This window comes from Somniosus microcephalus, chromosome 13, assembly GCF_052327205.1.
Source record: "Somniosus microcephalus isolate GS21.2 chromosome 13, FLI_Smic_1.0, whole genome shotgun sequence".
In the NCBI taxonomy this organism is placed as follows: domain Eukaryota; kingdom Metazoa; phylum Chordata; class Chondrichthyes; order Squaliformes; family Somniosidae; genus Somniosus; species Somniosus microcephalus.
In genome coordinates, this window is record NC_140999.1 from 189585362 (window position 1) to 189604319 (window position 18958).

Sequence of the window (18958 nt, forward strand, 5' to 3'; positions counted from 1 at the left end):
GGTTGCCTTACTAAATGTGAAAAAGGGAAACAAATGTAGTTTACTGCAAGCTTTAAAATTAAATTTTGAGTCCCTGAAAGATAGATATGGATGAGGAAGGTCATTCATCCATCCAGCAAGAGCCTTGAGTGCCCCACCCCCATCCTCCAGCTGTTTTTTTTTCATGATTTAAAGATCTTTGCTTCTACCACCTTACCTGGAAGTCCATTGCACATGTTGATCAGTATTTATATGAAGAACTCCTTGAAATAAATCCTAAATTTGCCTTTTGCCAGTTATAGTTTATTTATTTTCTATTCTTTCCATCAGCAGTCTCCTATAAGAAAATATATTGCAACTGTCAAGCATGTATATTCTTTCCAGTGCCATTGATATGGTCCTCAGGAACATGTTTGTTGATAATAGACTCCATTTGTTTATAATGCATTTCTATCTAGTTCTCAAGTGGCGTTTTGTACAGTAGCTGTATGGCCAAGGGAATCTCACTGATATCACTTGTTTATATTTTCTGTTCCTGCAGGATTCTGTGAGTCGCCAGTCTGTGTATAGCATGCACCAACTCCAGGGCAATAAGCAATATGGCACTGAAAAAATAGGAATCCTGTATAAGAAAAGTGATGGGTTAGTGTGACTGTGGTCTTCTCATTTACTTAAAGATTGTTGGTCTAGAGCATTTGTCTCCAGTGGGATATGCCTTCTGTGTATCCCTGTTTCTTTTGGGATTTAGGCTGGCTGCATTCTACAGCTGTCGGATTCTGTATTTACTGAATTGTAGCCATGGAAACTTAACTGCTCAGTGATATAACAGTAAGCAGTTCTAGGCTTGTTTTGCTGCAATAATCAAGCTGTCTGGGGCACTGACTAGCCTTTTTTGAAGCACAGAGATCTGTGCAACGTGAGCTTTTATGCTTTATAGTCTTTTATGTCTCTTGATGTAATATGATTTTAGTATTCTTGAACAAGTAATATAACCAAAGCCTTTCCTGGAAAAAGGCATTTGATCAGTATTAACACTTTTCCATCCTTCAGAAATACTGAATTTCACTACTATGAACAAGATATGATGAGGAAGACCCTAGAAGCTCCAAAATAGTTATTGTAATCGGAGTGCTTTTTTAAAATCTCCTTTCCTTTCATGAAAATGTTCTCTCCTCCCTTCCTTTCCTGAAGATGTTCATTCCTTACTGGATACAATTCCATGAGTGTCAGTCACCCCAAGTAACCATTATTCACTTGTGAACTTGATGATTGATGTCCTCAGATTGTCCAACTATTGGTTATCACAGTTGAGTATCGTCATGCCCTTAACCGAGACCCAGACATATGCACTTCTAGCAGCTATAACAATTGGGAGAGAGAATACTGGATGATTATCCTTTCCCCCCCCCCCCCCCCCAACCACAACTGAGCAGCACGAAGGCCAAATTGCATTACCTCTACCACCACTCTGACTGATGGCACGTAACTCGGGACAAAGATCAAACTTTGGACCGTCCTGCCTTCTATGACTCAACTACTCACTGGATAAGCTCACTTAGCCATAAACAAGAACTTACATTTATATAGCAACTTTAATGCAGCGTAACATCTCAAGGTGCTTCACAATTGGGAGTCAGACCCTAGCAAAAATAGAAGAGAGGTTACAGGAGGTGGCTGATGGTGCAGTGAAGGTAGATTTTAAGGAGGCTTTTGAAGGTGGGGAGTGATGTATGAAGCTGGAAGGGTGTAGGGACTTAGTTCCTGAATGTGGGGGCTAAAGGCTGCAATTGTAGAATGCAAAAAGGGGAGAATGCACAGTAACTCAGAATTGGAAAAGTGGTTGGTGTGATTAGGATTGGAGGCAGCTGCACAGGTAAGGAGGAGCAAGGCTGTGAGAGCTTTGTAGATGAGGGACAAGGATTTTGATATTGACGTGCCAAGCCAATGAAGATGGTCAAGGATAGGGGAGATAGGTGGGGGGGATAGGATACAGGTGACGGAGTTCTAGATGAGTTGGAATTTACATAGGTGGAGCTTTGGAGATCGGTGGGGAAGACATTTGAAAAATTAAATCTGGAGATAACAAAAGCATGGATGAGGGGTTCGGTGACAGTGGGGTAAGATAGGGAGGGAGATGTCTCAGAACTGGAAGTAGGCAGTCTTGGACTGGTTGAGAGGTTTGAAGCTCAGCTCAGGTTGCACACTGGAAGGGAGTAGGGATTGGGGGTGAGGTCACAGAGTTCCTGGAAGGACCCAAACAGGCTGGCTTTGACTTTGTCCATGTTGAGCTTCAAGAAGCTCTGGCTCATCCACAACTTGATATCAAGCAGCACTGTAACAGTCATAGACTCCAGGATGGTAGTGGAGAGATAAAGCTTTGTATCTTTAACATACTAAAACTGATCCCATGCTTACTAATAATGGTGCTGAGGCAGTTGCAAATCAGACAGCTAAGTGCCATCTGGGAGAGCATCTAGTGAATGCTCTTGATACTTCCAAGTCCAAAAATTGGATGTGAGGACCTCAACATGTTGAAGAATACTCCAGCACAATGCTCTTCTTAAGGTTTCTCTCAAGTATTTGTAGGAAAAATATCCCTTCCTTTTTTTAAAATTAACTATCAATTTCTTTGCTAATTAAAAAAAAAAACTCACTACATGGTGGTTAGCTTACTGAATAGTGCTAATCTTAACTGGGTTTCTGAAGCTAGATATCAGAATATATTTCCTCTTCATATTGCCTCCCAGCACTCTTACTACTGTGTTCTACTAAAAACACTATGCACCACGGGGTGCTGAGAACTGAGGCTATGTGAAGAAATATCCTGTTTCGAAGCCCAGTGCAAACAACATTGTAGCCCCAATGAGGAGGCCAAGCACTATATGAGCTTTAAATAATATTTTGTTATATTTTAATTTTGTTTTCAATATATTTTGGTACGTGGGTGTAGTTCCTCATTTATTGAATTATACTGAAACAGAATGAGGATAAGACTGTCGTAGTGCCCTGTATATACTGCTGCACCTATCTGAGGTAGGTTAATAATCAGTTTTGCTGTGACTAACAGCCTGTTCTATTCTGATCCTGAGGAATATTGTTACATTTATAGGAATAACCAGATATTTATGAATTGTTAACATTTGGTTGGTGTATGCTGTAATTAGACTAGAAGATTTATTTGGGCATTGATGAATGCAGTCATACTGTGTTATGCATCTGCTTTATACTTCTCGGGTTGCAGATTTGAATTCTGATAGAAGTTGATGTCCTAGCCCTTTTGCCAAAGTATGCAGTAAATTTAAATTGTGTTTAACTTCTGTGCCATTCAACACTGCTTTGATCACCTAGTACAAGTTCAAAATTAGTCCTGTACTGACTCTGACTGGAGATGCTCTTAAGAGTGTAAACCATGCTGATTGGAGTTAGACTTAGTGGTGAAACCAGAACAATTGTGGCTCCACAGAAACGTGGGGTGTAGGAAGAGAGAGACTATCACAGCTAATGTTCCTCTGCAGAGTCATCCAGTCTTGTAACAGCAAGTAGAGGAATAATAATCAGACAAGTCAAAAAAGATGGATGTGACCATACAGATAGCATTTGCCATCATGACGTTAGCGCTAAGCAGGAGGGGGAGCTGCAGGTGAGTAGTGACGTAACAGAAGAGCAAAGAATTACAGACATGGTGCTCTAATGTTACAAAAATGTATTTGCTAATATTTTCAAGATGAAAAGTGTTTTCAAATCGAGCAATATTATATAATAAATATTTTCTCATGTTCAGGTTGAGGAAAGTTTGGCAGAAGAGGAAATGTATCATAAAGAACTGTTACCTGACCATATCGCATGGAACAGTGAGTTCAGCATGGGAAAGAGATTGGGACATCTGTTGTTGATTTTATCTGGCAGCAAATGCAGTTCAGTTTGTAACCATCTGGTGACTGAATGACTTCTCTTTTGTCTTTCATACTAAATAAGACTAATTTCCCCAGAGCACAAAGACCATAATTAGGAGAAAGTATGGAAAACAGTAAGAAATTTAAAGGGGAACCACCATCATGAAAAGGTGTACAGCAAGTCTGTATACATTGGTGTGGACTTTAACTCGGAGCGGGTTTCCAGTGAGTTAATTTTCCGCCCAGCAGAAGGCCACAGCGATTCTAACAACCAGGCCTCATTTAAATGCTGCAGGTCCACTTTCCGATAGGAACGGGCATGAACAGCATGCAGATTGGCTGCTGGCAGACGAAGGTCAGGCAGCCCTAGGCCGCCTGCCGGTTTCCAGCTAAGTGGCAGGGAGAAGAATTTCGGGAGGGTCTCGCGGGAGAAAGAGGGTGGAGTTTGGGAATAGGAGGCCACGGCATTTCTTGTGAGGCCCAGAGGGGTACTCCTGCTCCTCCTGGCCCCACAAAGGCAAGTTTTAGACTTACCCGAAGGGCCTCTTCTATCTGGAGACCAGCTGCAAACCTGCTTTTGCCTAGCGGGAAAGCTGAGGCGGCTTACCTGGTTATGTGCATAGGGTCCTATTGGTGTAATAGGACCCTGATTTGCAAAAGTGTATGAGGCTGCCGCCTGCTTTAGGCAAGCGCCTCTTCTGCCTGCAAATTCTGTAGCTTAATATCAGAAGTGGTCAGGATTTGAGCGGGTAAAAAACCTGCTAATTTTAACGGTTCAGCTGCCTGATTTCCATTGCACAGGTAAAGTTAAAATTGACCCCATAGTGACGTGAATTGTGTTGAAATACATCGATATGTTACTGTGAAGTCACTGACCATAATTATGGATAGCTCTTCTGAGTCTTCTCTCTCCCTAATCAACCATTTTTGTATGATAACATTAACTCTTGGCATGGGGCAAAATCCTAGTACTGTAATTACATAACTGTTGCAAAATAAATGGGGTTTTGTACTCTTAACAGTACCGAGGAGCACTTTATGGTACTTTTATTCCTTTAACATTATGTACCCATTTTATACCCACAGCAAATACATTTGAGAGTACATTATTTTGTGGCAATTCTGCTACTGGCTATAAGATCATTCTTCAACCAGCCGTAACAACAATTCGGCATCCCATAGCACCTTACAGTCAATGAATTACTTTTGAAGTGTAGTGTTGTTTTGTAGGCAATTGCAACAGCCAAGTTTCACACAGCAATAAGATAAATAACCAGTTAATCTGTTTCTTGTGGTGTTGGTTGAAAGACACCATTAGGACAACTCCGCTGCTCTTTTTCAAATAATGCCAAGGGATAGGGGCCTTGGTTTAATGTCTCATCTGAAAGATGACCTCTCCGATAATGCAGTACTGAGCCATTAAGGGAGCTTAACTATAAAATTATGTTGTTGGATTTGATTGCCTTCTGAATTGGATCTTGTTAATGAGATAGTAGGATGCGTCACCTTCAAATCTTATTCATTTCTGTTTTACCCAGCCCAACCGGCAGCCAGCAAAACTGAACCTCCTGACCTGTCAAGTGAAGCCCAGTTTGGAAGATAAAAAGTGCTTTGACCTCATTTCACGTATGAACTACCATTTTGATTTTCTTTCCTCTGTTTTTACTGCGGCAATTCTATACTATTTATTACTCCATGACTTTTGTTGATTAATATAACTTATTTGTGATTAAGGGTTGTCTCTTTGTCTTTTTGTAGTCAAGTTTCAATGCAGACAAATGTGTTGGTGCCCTCACAGACATTGTCAATATTATTTGCTGTGCTTGTCTGCCATCATTGTGCTGCTGTTGGAAACTCTCCCAACAACAATACACTCTCCCCAGAGATAGAATCAAATACTTTATCTGCCACATTAGATAAGAGGAAAGACAATTTAGCACTGTATCCTTGAACAGCAGACATTTGTTTGTTTATTCTAATTTCACCAACATACTTACTAAGTGCCTCTAATGCCACTTTTTTGCAGAAGTAAAGAGCTTCTCCTTGGAAGATTAAATAGTTGGGCGGATTACATGAGAGAGCATGGTACACATAGTCTGAGAACGAAAGACTTGCTAGGTTAATTGCCTTTTTCTTTGTTTCTTATAATCTTGCAAGTGGAACTGCAGGTGACGTTGAGAACTCAAATGTGTTTTCTCCAACTGAGTTTCAATTTCTAATCCAAGGATGGGTGCATGTACATTCAACAACTTAAATTTGTATAGCACTTCTCACATACAGAGAGATGTCTCTCTGCTTTACAGGAAGTTGATAATTTGCGCTCTTTCCTTTCTCAGCCACCAAGCAGGAAGGAGAAAAACCAAGAGTGGCAGGGGAGAAAATTATGTTTCATGAGGGGGATTTTGAAGCAAAAGAAAAGAGGTGACAAGGCAGATGTGCTGAGCTAGGGAATTCCAGAAAGTGGGAGCCCACTTGCTGAAGGAGTGTCAATTGATGGTGCAGCAGAGAGATAAGTAAGCCATTGTTTGAGGAGTGGAGGCTGCATGTAGGGACATACTGTTGGAGGAAATTAGAAAGATAAGGAGCGATAAGGTCCTGCAGGGATCTGAAGGTGAGGGCAAAGATATAAAGTTGCAACTCAAGGACAAGGGGAACTAATGGAGCCTAACAAGTACTGGGGTGACTGGTGTACAGGCCGTGGTATGGATGAAGACACAAACCACATCATTTTGGATGGCTTGCAGTTTCTAGAGAGCGTTGGAGAAATCCAGCCTTGAGGGATTTAAGTGGCAGAGGGGGAGAGTGCAGGTGATATTTCAGAGCTGAAAGAAAGCAGAAAGTTCTAGCAACCGATTGTTATCTGAATGATCGATGGCAGCACGGTGGCATAGTGGTTAACACTGTTGCCTCACAGCGCCAGGGACCCGGGTTCGAATCCGGCCTCGGGTGACTGTCTGTGTGGAGTTTGCACATTCTCCCCGTGTTTGCGTGGGTTTCCTCCGGGTGCTCCGGTTTCCTCCCACAGTCCAAAGATGTGCAGGTTAGGTTGATTGGCTATGATAAATTGACCCTTAGTGTTAGGGGGGATTAAATACGTGGGGTTACGGGGATAGGGTGGGATATGTGTTGGTGTATGGGTTACGGGGATCGGGTGGGATATGTGTCGGTGCAGGCTCGATGGGCCGAAATGGCCTCTATCTGCACTGTGGGGTTTCTGTGATTTCTGTGATCTGTGATCTCGGGGTCAAGCAGTACGTGAGGTCACGTACCTCTTGGCTCCGCTTCAGGTTGCATCCAGGAAGGCTGGTGGAGGGTCAATTTCTAAAACAGAAAATTTTCACCTTTCTAGTTGGGAATCTATGAGCAGATTTTACAAATTGCTTACCCGTGGGGCAAAGCTTTCCATACTGTGAAGACTGAAGCCATCACCTTTGGCCCCAGTCACAAACTCTCTGCCACCAATTCCATCCCCCTCCTCAACCACTGCTGCACATTGAATCAGAATGTTCACAACCTTGCTGTCCTATTCAACCCTGAGCTTCCAACCCCATATCCCCACCATCACAAAGACCTCCTACTTTAAGAAAATAAGAACATAAGAAATAGGAGCAGGAGTAGGCCATTCGGCCCTTCGAGCCTGCTCCGCCATTCAATGAGATCATGGCTGATCTTCTGCCTCAACTCCATTCACCGGCCCTATCGCCATATCCCTTGATGCCCTTACTAGTCAAAAATCTATCAACTTCTGTTTTGAATATACCCAATGACTGAGCCTCCACAGCCCTCTGGGGTAGAGAATTCCAGAGATTCGCCACCCTGTGTCTGAAGAAATTTCTTCTCATCTCAGTCCTGAATGGCCTACCCTTTATCCTGAGGCTGTGGCCCCTGGTTCTAGACTCCCCAGCCAAGGGAAACATTCTCCCAGCATCCACTCTATCAAGCCCTGTAATAATTTTGTATGCTTCAATGAGAGCCCCTCTCATTCTTCTGAATTCAAGAGAATACAGGCCTAGTTTACTCAATCTCTTCTCATACGACAGTCCCGCCATACCAGGAATCAATCTCGTGAACCTTCATTGCACTCCCTCTATGGCAAGTATATCCTTCCTTAGGTAAGGAGACCAAAATTGTACACCGTACTCCAGGTGTGGTCTCACCAAGGCACTATATAATTGGAGTAAGACTTCTTTACTCCTGTACTCAAATCCTCTTGTAATGAAGGCCAGCATACCATTTGCCTTCCTAACGGCTTGCTGCACTTGCACATTCACATTCAGTGACTCATGTACAAGGACACCCAGGTCCCTTTGAGCATCTGCTTTCCCCAATCTTTCACCATTTAGGAAATACTCTGCCTTTCTGTTTTTTCTACCAAAGTGGATAACTTCACATCTATCCACATTATATTCCATCTGCCATGTTCTCGCCCACTCACTGAGCCTGTCGAGATCCCCCTGAAGCCTCTTCACATCCTCTTCACAACTGACACTGCCACCTAGCTTTGTATCATCAGCAAATTTGGAAATGTTACATTTAGTCCCCCTCATCCAAATCTTTGATATAGATTGTGAATAGCTGGGGCCCAAGCACCGATCCTTGCGGTACCCCACTAGTCACAGCCTGCCATCTCGAAAAAGATCCGTTTATCCCTACTCTTTGTTTTCTGTCTGTTAACCAATTCTCAACCCATGCTAGTATATTACCCCCAATTCCATGTGCCCTAATTTTGTTCACCAACCTCTTGTGTGGGACCTTATCAAAGGCCTTCTGAAAATCCAAATACACCACATCTACCGGTTCTCCTTTGTCTACTCCATTAGTTACATCCTCAAAAAACTCCAATAGGTTAATCAAACAGGATTTCCCTTTCATAAATCCATGCTGACTCTGCCCAATCTTACTACAGTATTAGTTTCTAAATGCCCAGTTATTGCATCCTTTATAATAGATTCCAGCATTTTCCCAACTACTGATGTGAGGCTAACAGGTCTGTAGTTCCCCGTTTTCTCTCTCCCTCCTTTCTTAAATAGCGGGGTTACATTTGCTATCCTCCAATCTGCAGGAACCGTTCCAGAATCTATAGAATTTTGGAAGATGACGACCAATGCATCCACTATCCCAATGGCCACCTCTTTCAAAACCCTAGGATGTAGGACATGTCCTTGGGATTTATCGACTTTTAGTCCCATTAATTTTGCTAGTACTGTTTTTTTTTTTTTTTTTACTAATAATAATTTCTTTAAGTTCCTCATTCTTGCCACACCCTTGGTTTTCTTGTATTTCTGGGAGTTTTTTTGTGTCTTCCTCCGTGAAGACAGAAACAAAGGGCTAGATTTTCGTGGCGCCGTCAGGCACGATTTCAGCCGTGTGGGGGGGGGGGGAAATCCCGAATTTGGGGGTCCCGACACCATCCCGCCCAAAACCCCGCCCCACGTAAGTTTCAGGGGCGGCGGGTACCCGACCCGCCGAAACCAGGCAGGAAGGGATTAGTGCCAATTAACTGCCTGTTAACGGGTAGTTAACAGGCAGTTTTTAGCTTAATCCCTATTTTGAGGGGTTTCGTGTGGGTTTCCCGACGGCTACAAACCACGCCAGGTTAGAGCAGGCGGGCCGTCGGGTTGAAGGACTTGGAGGGGTCGCGATGTCGGTGCTCAGGTGAGTGATGGGTGCATGAGTGCAAAGGTAAGTGTGTTTGGTGTGTCTAAAGTGTGTAAAGAACTTTTACTTACCTGTACTTACCTTCACAGCCTTTCTTCCTGTAGCCGTCGGGAGCGCATCACTCAGCCGGAACTGAAAGCTGAACGGCTGCGATCTGTCAAAAGTGACAGCCTTCAGCTTTGAGTGCTGCTGACAGTTCTAACTGAGTCTGTGCAGAAGGACACATGCTAGAACTGAGACTGTCAGTGTTTCACAGCTTCAAACAGCTGTGAAACACTGATATTTCATCTGTCAAGAACTCTTGACAGATGAAATTGCAGTCTGTGACGTCACCTGTTGCCGGGTGGCCCTTAATTGGCCTGCTGAGCCCGCTGGGCGGGCTCAACAAGGTCAATCAAGGGAAAATCACGCGGATTGGCCGGACGTCGAAGTAGGCGGGTCAAAAACCCAAAATGGGAAGTCCCGCCTTCTTCCCAACAGGTTTGGGAAAATCTACCCCAAAGTATTTATTTAATTTCTCTGCCATTTCCTCATTCCCCATTATAAATTCTCCCGTCTCTGACTGTAAAGGACCTACATTTACCTTCGCCAGTCTTTTCCTTTTCACATACCTATAGAAGCTTTTGCAATCTGTTTTTATATTTTTCACTAGTTTGTGCTCATATTCCATTTTCCCTTTCTTTATCAATTTCTTGGCCCCCCTTTGCTGAGTTCTAAAAAGATCCCAATCCTCAGACTGACTGCTTTTTCTGGCAACTTTATAAGCTTCCTCCTTTGACTTAATACTAGCTTTAATACTGCCTCCAACCTTACTTCAGCCCATTTGCAGCTGAAACCCTCAGCCATGCTATTGTTGCCTCTAGACTCGACTATTTGAATGCTCTCGTGGTCAGCCTCCCATCCTCCACTGTCTGTAAGGTGGTCCAGCTCATCCAAAACTTCACTGCCTGTATCCTATTCCACACCAAATCCCATTCATCCATCAACCGTGACCTACATTGGCTCCCATTCCCCCAATGCCTATCATTAAAAATTATCATCTTTAAATCCCTTCATGGCCTTGCCCCTCCCTATCCCTGTAACCTCCTTCGGCCCTACAATCCCCTCCAAACTCTCCATTCATCTTACTCTATCTTGTGCACCTTCTACCCTCCCTTCACCCCACCATTAGTGGCCATGCCTTAAACTACGTAGACCCCATGATCTGGTATTCCCTTCCTAAACCCCTCTGCCTCTCAACATCCCTTCCCTCCTTTAAGATCGCCTTTGATCAAGCTTTCGGTCACCCCCTCCTAATATCCTTTTTTGGCTTGGTGTCCAATTTTTTGGTTATGCTACTATATGTTTCTGGATGTGTTTCTCTAAATTAAAGGCGCTGTATAAATGCAAGTTGTTGTAATAGGCACATCAGTGGCAGAGATTAGCAGGCCACCTGAATTTCCATCCATTTTAGTTTTAATTCTGTGGCAGGCCACAGAACAAGGGAGCTAACGTCTGCACTCCTAGCATACTTGCGTGTGAAACTCTGCGCTGATTATGCTAATTCATAAAATCTGCCCCATAATTTGTCACGTTTTCCTTCTTCTGAAGGACAACGTCATTTTATAAGAAAAAAAGGAGGTTTGAATTCCGCAGTTGCTGTTTCGTATGACGGGAAAAGCTTATAATGGGATGTCTAGTTTGGCGATCCATTCAATGGCCTCCTGAGATGCCAAGTGGAGAAATGAGGTGCCTCCCGCAAAAGATCTTAGTGGGCAGGTTGATGTGACGTGTTCCATGGTCTGGGACTCATGGCCACAGTCGCACTTCAGGTCGTCCCTCATCTTCCTCTTGTGGAGCAGGTGGCTGCATCATCCATGCCCAGTGTGGATCGGGTTGAGCGCTGTCCCCGGTCTTCGAGGGAGGTCGAAGCCAGGAACCTCTACTGTTGGGTCAGTGATGAGGTGTTGATTCTTTACGTTGCATGCGTCCCACGATTCCGTCCATCTGGGTTTTTCAAGTGAATAGGATGGTCGGTGTTGCTCATAATTTCTTCCATCTCACGGAGCACAGTGGCGTTGCAGCAAATGGGCAATGTGGGACAGCACCGGCAGCCACTGAGTCGGTGTGGCCTTGAGCATTCCTGAATTCCCTGTAGTGTAAGATGGGAGCATATGATCTTTATTTTCATTTGTTCAGGGACCAAATAAATGTTGAACCTGAATTAAATAGTTTGAAAATTTAGGACCATAAATTGGGACGTGAGCCAATTCCATGTCGAGTAGGTCCACAAGATTGTTGTTTTATCTCCTTCAGTTATCCTAGGGTAATGCATTTTTTTTTTTTTTTTTTGCTTTTAGATAACCGCACGTATCACTTCCTGGCAGATGATGAGCAGGATTGTATGGCGTAAGTAGAGAGCTGTCTAGTTGTGGATTGTTGTCTGTAGATACTAGATGATTGAGAGTGTTATGAAGCTATAACTCCATGGGCTCAAATGATATCATAACCGGAGAGATCCAAGTTTGGACTTGTAAAGCCATCTAAACTTGACGGTGTGGTATTGATATATAAATCCGTAATGTATTAAAAGTTTAGCATATGCATGCACTTTGTGTCGGCTGATCCTATTTCCTGAATACTTTATTTCATCGTAATTTGTCTACCATGCTTTTGATGTCACATTTGAATTCTCTTCAGTTTCCCCATTTGTTTTAATGCAGTGTTGATTCAAGCGTCCTAGCTTAGCGTTCAAACTGAGCGAAGCTATGACAGTATTGAATTGCTTATATTAACCTCTGATTAACTGGAAAGGATTATATGAAATTGTCTTCCCAGCTCCAATTCCCAATTCTCTCATCAGTAGGCCTAAATCCACAACAGTTCTGTCCAGGTAAATTTTCCCCAGCCTTCCTCCTTTACTGCTCACATTTCTCTTTTGTTTTGCTGTTACCTTTTTGAAGGCCCATGATCTTTTACAAGGCCCAATTTTTTTTCTCGGCTCCTTTGTTTCCGCAGTCTCTATTCCTGGCTGTTTTGCTTTTATTCCTGGTCCTGCTCTCTTTTTTTCAAACCATGTGAAATTCTTTGCTTCAGAAGATTTTGAAACAACCTGAAGATTAAATTTTCAAAGCTTTGACACTGGGTTCCCATCCTAGAGCTTCCAGATCCCAGGGCCATTGTTCTAAGAAAACCTATAACTCACTGTGAGCAATATGAGGGGACTTGTGAGGAAATCCAAAACTAGGGACCATAAATAGAAGATAGTTTCTAATAAATCCAGTAAAGAATTCAGGAGAAACTTCTTTACCCAGAGAGTGGTTAGAATGTAGAAGTTGCTACCATGTGGAGTAGTTGAGGTGAATAGCATAGATTCCTTTAAAGAGAAGCTAGATAAGTACATGAGGGAGAAAGGAATAGAGGATATGTAGATGAAGTAGGGTGGGAGGAGGCGCGTGTGTAGCATAGACCAGTTGTACCAAATGGGTTTGTTTCTGTGCTGTAAATTCTATGTAATACCATGGGACATCAGCCAGTAAAATATTAAGGAGGAAAAATTTGCTATCGCCCCTTTTGGGGCGCTAACGTCGCCGGGGCACTAATTTTAGCGCCCCTCCGCCTGAAATTGAGTTGTAGCGCCCCAAGCAGAAGGTGGAGCACTACTGGAAGCGCTCCACCTGCTTCTTGGGGTGCTACAACTGAATATCGCGGCGCTACATGCAACAGCGCCATTGCATGCCTCCCTCCCCTGATTAAAGGGGAAGGGCCTAGCGTTGCACGCACTGGGGCCCTGCTAGACCACTGGGGAGCGAGGTGCCGTGAAAACAGCCTGGCACTCAAGGAGCGATCACGGCCGGCACCCCGAAGAAAAAAGGGGAAGGGGGCAGGTGCTGGCAGTCGGCCAAAAAAAATATGGCCGCCCGACACCTCTTTAAGTAGCGCCGCTGCAGCTGCAAAAACACCACCCTGACCCTGTCGGGCATATCGTCCGATGATAGGTCAGGGGGTGCAACCCAAGTTTGCAGCCGGGGTGCTGCGCATGCCGATGATGCCATTGCCAGTGGCACAGCGCCGCGGGGCGCTACCGCCGCCGCTAACCTCCCGCTGAATTTCACGGGAGGCGTTAGTGGCACTGCGCCCGGGCGCTAGGGGATTCGTGTCCCATTAGCGCTCCCCGGGGCGCTAACGAGGCGCAAATCAACCCAATTTTTCCCCCTAAAAGCCTTGCATATGCTTAAACATTTTCTTCACAGGATGTGGGTAACACTGGCAAGGCCACAGTTATCCTGAGAAGTTGGTGGGTTGTCACCTTGAACTGCTACAATCCTTGTGGTGATGGTGCTCCCACAGCAGTGTTAGACAAGGAATTACAGGCTATTGGCCCAGCAGTGATGGAGCAATGAGATACTGCAATGTATCCTGTAGATCATACACACTGCAGCCACAGTGCAACAGTGGTGGAGAGGGTGGATATTGAGTTCAGTGTCAGGAGCACTGATTAAGCAAAGTACTTTTTTCTGGATGGTATCAAGCTTCTTGAATGCTGTTGTGGCTGCCCCATCCAGGCAAGTGATGAGTATTCCATCACACTCTTGATTTGAGCCTTTAGATGGTAGAGAGGATTTGAGGGGTCAAGAAGTGAGCCACTCATCACGTAGGACATGGCTTCTGCCCTGCTTTTATATCCACAGTGTTGATATGGCTGGTCCAGTTCAGCTGCTGATCAATGTTGTTCCCAAGATGTTTATGGTGGAGGACTAGGCGATGGTGGTTGTGTTGAAGGTCAAGGAATGGGTTTGTCTTATTTAAGATGGCCATTACCTGTCATTTATGTGGCATGATGATACTACTTGACCATTATACATTCTGACCGATTTTCCTTTTCATTGACTTTAATATTGGTGTATAATCGTGTATAACAGGTGGCTAATTTGCAATCACCAGTTTTCTCCCTGCACCCAAACTGAAAATGACGCCCACTATTATTATATGTCGGTAAGTTCAAGTGTGACAGCCAAGTGACAGGTTTACTACCTGTGTCACTTTCTTGACACTGACACTCACCAATAACCTGTTCACTAATGCTCAGTTCAGGTTCTTCCAAAACCACTTGGCTCCAAACCCCATCGCAGCTTTGATCCAGATATGGACACAAGAGCTGAATGCCAGAGGAGAGGGGAGAGTAGCTGTCTTAAATACGAAGGCAGCATTTAACCGAGTATGGCACCAGGGAGCCCTAGCAAAGCTGAAGTCAACACGGGGGTCGAAGGGAAAAACAACCAGCTGGAGTCATACCTGATGTAAAGGAACATTGGTGTGGTTGTCAGAGGCTAATCATCATAGCCCCAGGATATCACTTCAGCAGTTCCTTAGGGAAGTGTCCTTGGCCCAACCACCTTCAGCTGATTCATCAATAATCGTCCCTCTGTCTTCATTACAACAGTGGCTACACTTTAAAAGTAGTTCATTGGTTGTAAAGCGTTTTGGAACATCCCAAGGTCATGAAAGACGCTATATATAAGCAAGTCTTTCTTTCTTTTCTGTCAAAGTCAGGAGCGGGGCTGTTCACTGACAATTCCACAGTGTTCAGCTCCATTTACAGCTCCTCTAATAACGAAGCAACCCTTTTCTGTATATTATCACCATCAGTTTAAATGGTGTAAAAGTAGCTATCGATACACTTAAAATGTAGTAGCTAGATAGATATTTCAGGCTGTCAGTACTATGAATGACGCAATGTATTTAATGTATGACTCTCTCCATTTTGTGTGAAGATGGATCTCTGTCCTAACCAATTGCAAGCAAGAAGCTCTAAATGTAGCTTTCCACGAAGAGCACAGTAGTGCAGAGAACAGTATTGAAGATCTAACGAAAGCCATCATTGAAGATGTCCAACATATGCCAGGGAATAGTGAGTGCTGTGACTGTGGAGCAGTAGGTGAGAAAACAGTGTTGAGCAAGTGAAATGGAGACATTAATGCATTGATTTCTGTTTTTCAGAAGGGTACAGTTTAAAGTGAAATATTGCACTGCTACTGTAAAAATTTGCTCTTCTGAAATTTGGATTTAAGTGCAGTGCAAAGGAGGCATTGAATTACTTTTGATCTGTATCCAACTGAGAAGGAAGTGCTTAATTCCGGCATCAACAGCTTGTACTTAAATAGAAACATAGAGACACAGAAGATAGGAGCAGGAGTAGGCCATTCGGCCCCTCGAGCCTGCTCTGCCACTTAATGAGATCATGGCTGCTCATCCAAATTCAGTACCCTGTCCCTGCTTTCTCCCCATATCCCTTGATCCCTTTAGCCTTAAGAAATATATCTAACTCCTTCTTGAATATAGTTAATGAATTGGCCTCAACTGCCTTTTGTGGTAGAGAATTCCACAGGTTCATCACTCTCTGGGTGAAGAAATTCCTCCTCATCTCTGTCCTAAATGGCTTACCCCTTATCTTTAGACTGTGACCCCTTATCTTTAGACTGTGACCCCTGGTTCTGGACTCCCCGACCATCGGGAACATCCTTCCTGCATCTAGTCTGTCTAGTCCTGTTAGAATTTTATAAGTTTCAATGAGATCCCCTCTCATTCTTCTAAACTCCAGCGAATATAAGCCCAATTGACCCAATCTCTCCTCATACGTCATTCCTGCTATCCCAGGTATCAGTCTGGTGAATCTTCGCTGCACTCCCTCCATGGCAAGAACATCCTTCCTCAGATAAGGCGACCAAAACTGCACACAATACTCAAGGTGTGGTCTCACCAAGGCCCTGTACAACTGCAGCAAGACATCCTTGCTCCTGTAGTCGAATCCTCTTGCAATGAAGGCCAACATACCATTTGCCTTCTTAACCGCCTGCTGCACCTGCATGCTTACCTTCAGCGATTGGTGTACAAGGACACCCAGGTCTCGTTGCACTTCCCCTTCTCCCAATCTATTGCCGTTCAGATAATAATCTGCCTTCCTGTTTTTGCCACCAAAGTGGATAACCTCGCATTTATCCACATTACACTGCATCTGCCCAATCACCACATTCACCCCTTGTTTAAAATTGAGTCCGGCGGGGTGAAGTGTATTAAAAGTTAGTGTATTGGAGTCTCTCTGGAGGTCTTGTCTGCCGCTGTGATCGGCGTGGCGACGGCAGGGGTAGTGAAGCTTCCGGCGTCGAGTCCAGCGTAGGCTGTGGCACAGGCATGTCGTCCTCGTAGATGTCGAGCGGGTCGCGGGGCCCAGGCCTGCCGTCTGCTGGGGCTGGATATCGGATCGTGGGGGGGGGTGGTAGTGGGTAGTGGGTTACTGCGGCCCCCGAGGGTGCAAGGTCCCTTATGGAGACTGTGTCCTCCCGCCTGTCCGGGTATGCGATGTAAGCATACTGGGGGTTGGCGTGGAGGAGGTCGACCCTCTCGACCAGGGGGTCCGTTTTATGGGTCCTCACGTGTTTTCTCAGTAGGACCGGCCCTGGGGACGTCAGCCATGGCGGTAGCGATGTCCCCGATGTGGACTTCCTTGGGAAGACAAACATTTTCTCATGAGGGGTGGCTTTGGCCCTGCAGACGCTAGCGTAGTGTCCCTTCTTCCCGCAGCCCGAGCAGATCGCGTTTTTCGCCGGGCAGCGCACTCTGGGGTGTTTTGCCTGGCCACAGGAGTAGCATTTCTGGCCTTGGGGCACTGCTGTCTGGCCTTGGGACACTGCTGCGGTAGTTGGGCCGTTGTTGGGGTGTGGCTGGAATGGCACGGTGCTATGAGGCGGTCCTACCATGTCCCAGGCTGTCATTCCCCGCGGCGTCCACGGTGCAGAGGAGTAGGCATCCATGCCCTGGTAGGCTGCATCCAATGATAGTGCGAGTTCAGAGGCCTTGTTGAGGTCGAGGTCACTCTGCTCCAACAGTCGCTGTCGGGTGTAATTGGATCTGTGGCCCGCTACAAAAGCGTCCCGGATAAGTTCCTCTGTGTACACGGCGGCCTTTACATCCTTACAACCACAGGCCCGGCCAAGCACAGACAGTGCCTGAAGGTATTCCACGGTCGATTCCCCAGGTTGTTGTTTACGACTCCCCAGGAGGTGCCTGGCGTACACTTCGTTCACTGGGCGCGTGTACTGGTCCTTGAGGAGCTTGATAGCGTCCGCGTACGAGGTCGCGTCTTGGATGACCGAGTACACTCGGTGGTTCACTTTGGAGGTCAGGACATCCAGTTTGTCCTCGTCCGATTTGATTGCTTCGGAGGCGGTCAGGAATTTTTCGAAACACTTAAGCCAGTGAGTAAACTTGGTGGATGAGTCCGCCTCCCGATGATCTAAGTCCAGGCATGCTGGTGTGAGGATCTTCTCCATTATAAAAATGTTGTTAATAAAATTGATGCGCTATCAATTACTCATAAAAGACTGAGAGTTAGAAGAGTAACTAAAGGCTTTTATTAACAATAGAATGGAGGTCTGCCTCGCGTGGTCGACCGGTCCAGGATACAAGGGGCTGGGGAGCAGTCACCTTTATACTAGGACCTGTGGGAGGAGTCAGCCGAGGCATGTCCAGGCATGTACACAGTGGAATACAAACAGGAATACAAACAGTGGTTTACCACAGTACCTTACCCCCAATCCCATGTGCTTTAACTTTACACGCTAATCTCTTATGCAGGGCCTTATCGAAAGCCTTCTGAAAGTCCAAATACACCACATCCACTGGCTATCCCTTATCTATTCTACCAGTTACATCCTCAAAAAATTCCAATAGATTAGTCAAGCAAATCCATGTTGACTTTGTCTGATCCTGTCACTCTTTTCCAAGTGCTCTGCTATTACATCTTTTATAATGGACTCTAGCATTTTCCCCACAACTGATGTCAGGCTTACTGATCTATAATTCCCCGTTTTCTCTCTACCACCTTTTTTGAATAGTGGGGTTACATTAGCTACCCTCCAATCCATGGGAACTGTTCCAGAGTCTATAGAATTTTGGAAGATGACCAGCAATGCATCTACTATTTCTAGGGCCACTTCCTTAAGTACCCTACGATGTAGATTATCAGGCCATTTATAGCACCTTTTAATGCAGTGAAATGTCCCAACACACTACACAAAGTGGGTCCCAAGCAAACTAAAGGAAAAGAGTTAAAAAGCAAAGAACTGAACCAAAAACAGAAAATGCTGGAAACGCTCAGCTGACTAGGCAGCATCTATTGGAGAGAACAGACAAGTTGATGCTTCAGGTGTGGACTCTTCATCAGACCTGGAAGATATTACAGATAAGCAACATTTTAAAAGGGACAGAACAAAAGGAAGGGGCAAGGGAAAGACACACACGAGAAGAAATAGAATGACTTATAAAGTGCATAAGTGCAAAATAGTAAAAGGTTAAATGGCAGAAGTGATATTAACATGCGATAATAGGAGGCATAATGAGAGAAATTAAAGATATTTACGAGACACAGAGAACATGCAAATAGCTGAGGA

The 18958-nt window shown here is 44.7% G+C and overlaps 1 protein-coding gene across 1 annotated transcript in view; it reads left to right on the forward strand.

Annotated features, from left to right (window-relative positions):
* Positions 1 to 18958, forward strand: part of LOC147108901 (arf-GAP with SH3 domain, ANK repeat and PH domain-containing protein 1-like) — a 207945-nt gene that overhangs the window by 120469 nt on the left and 68518 nt on the right. The window contains exons 10-14 of the mRNA XM_086005851.1: positions 521 to 621; positions 3761 to 3830; positions 5411 to 5498; positions 11870 to 11918; positions 15284 to 15447. Coding sequence (XP_085861977.1) covers positions 521 to 621; positions 3761 to 3830; positions 5411 to 5498; positions 11870 to 11918; positions 15284 to 15447 — 472 coding nt within the window. The remainder of the gene's footprint in view (positions 1 to 520; positions 622 to 3760; positions 3831 to 5410; positions 5499 to 11869; positions 11919 to 15283; positions 15448 to 18958) is intronic.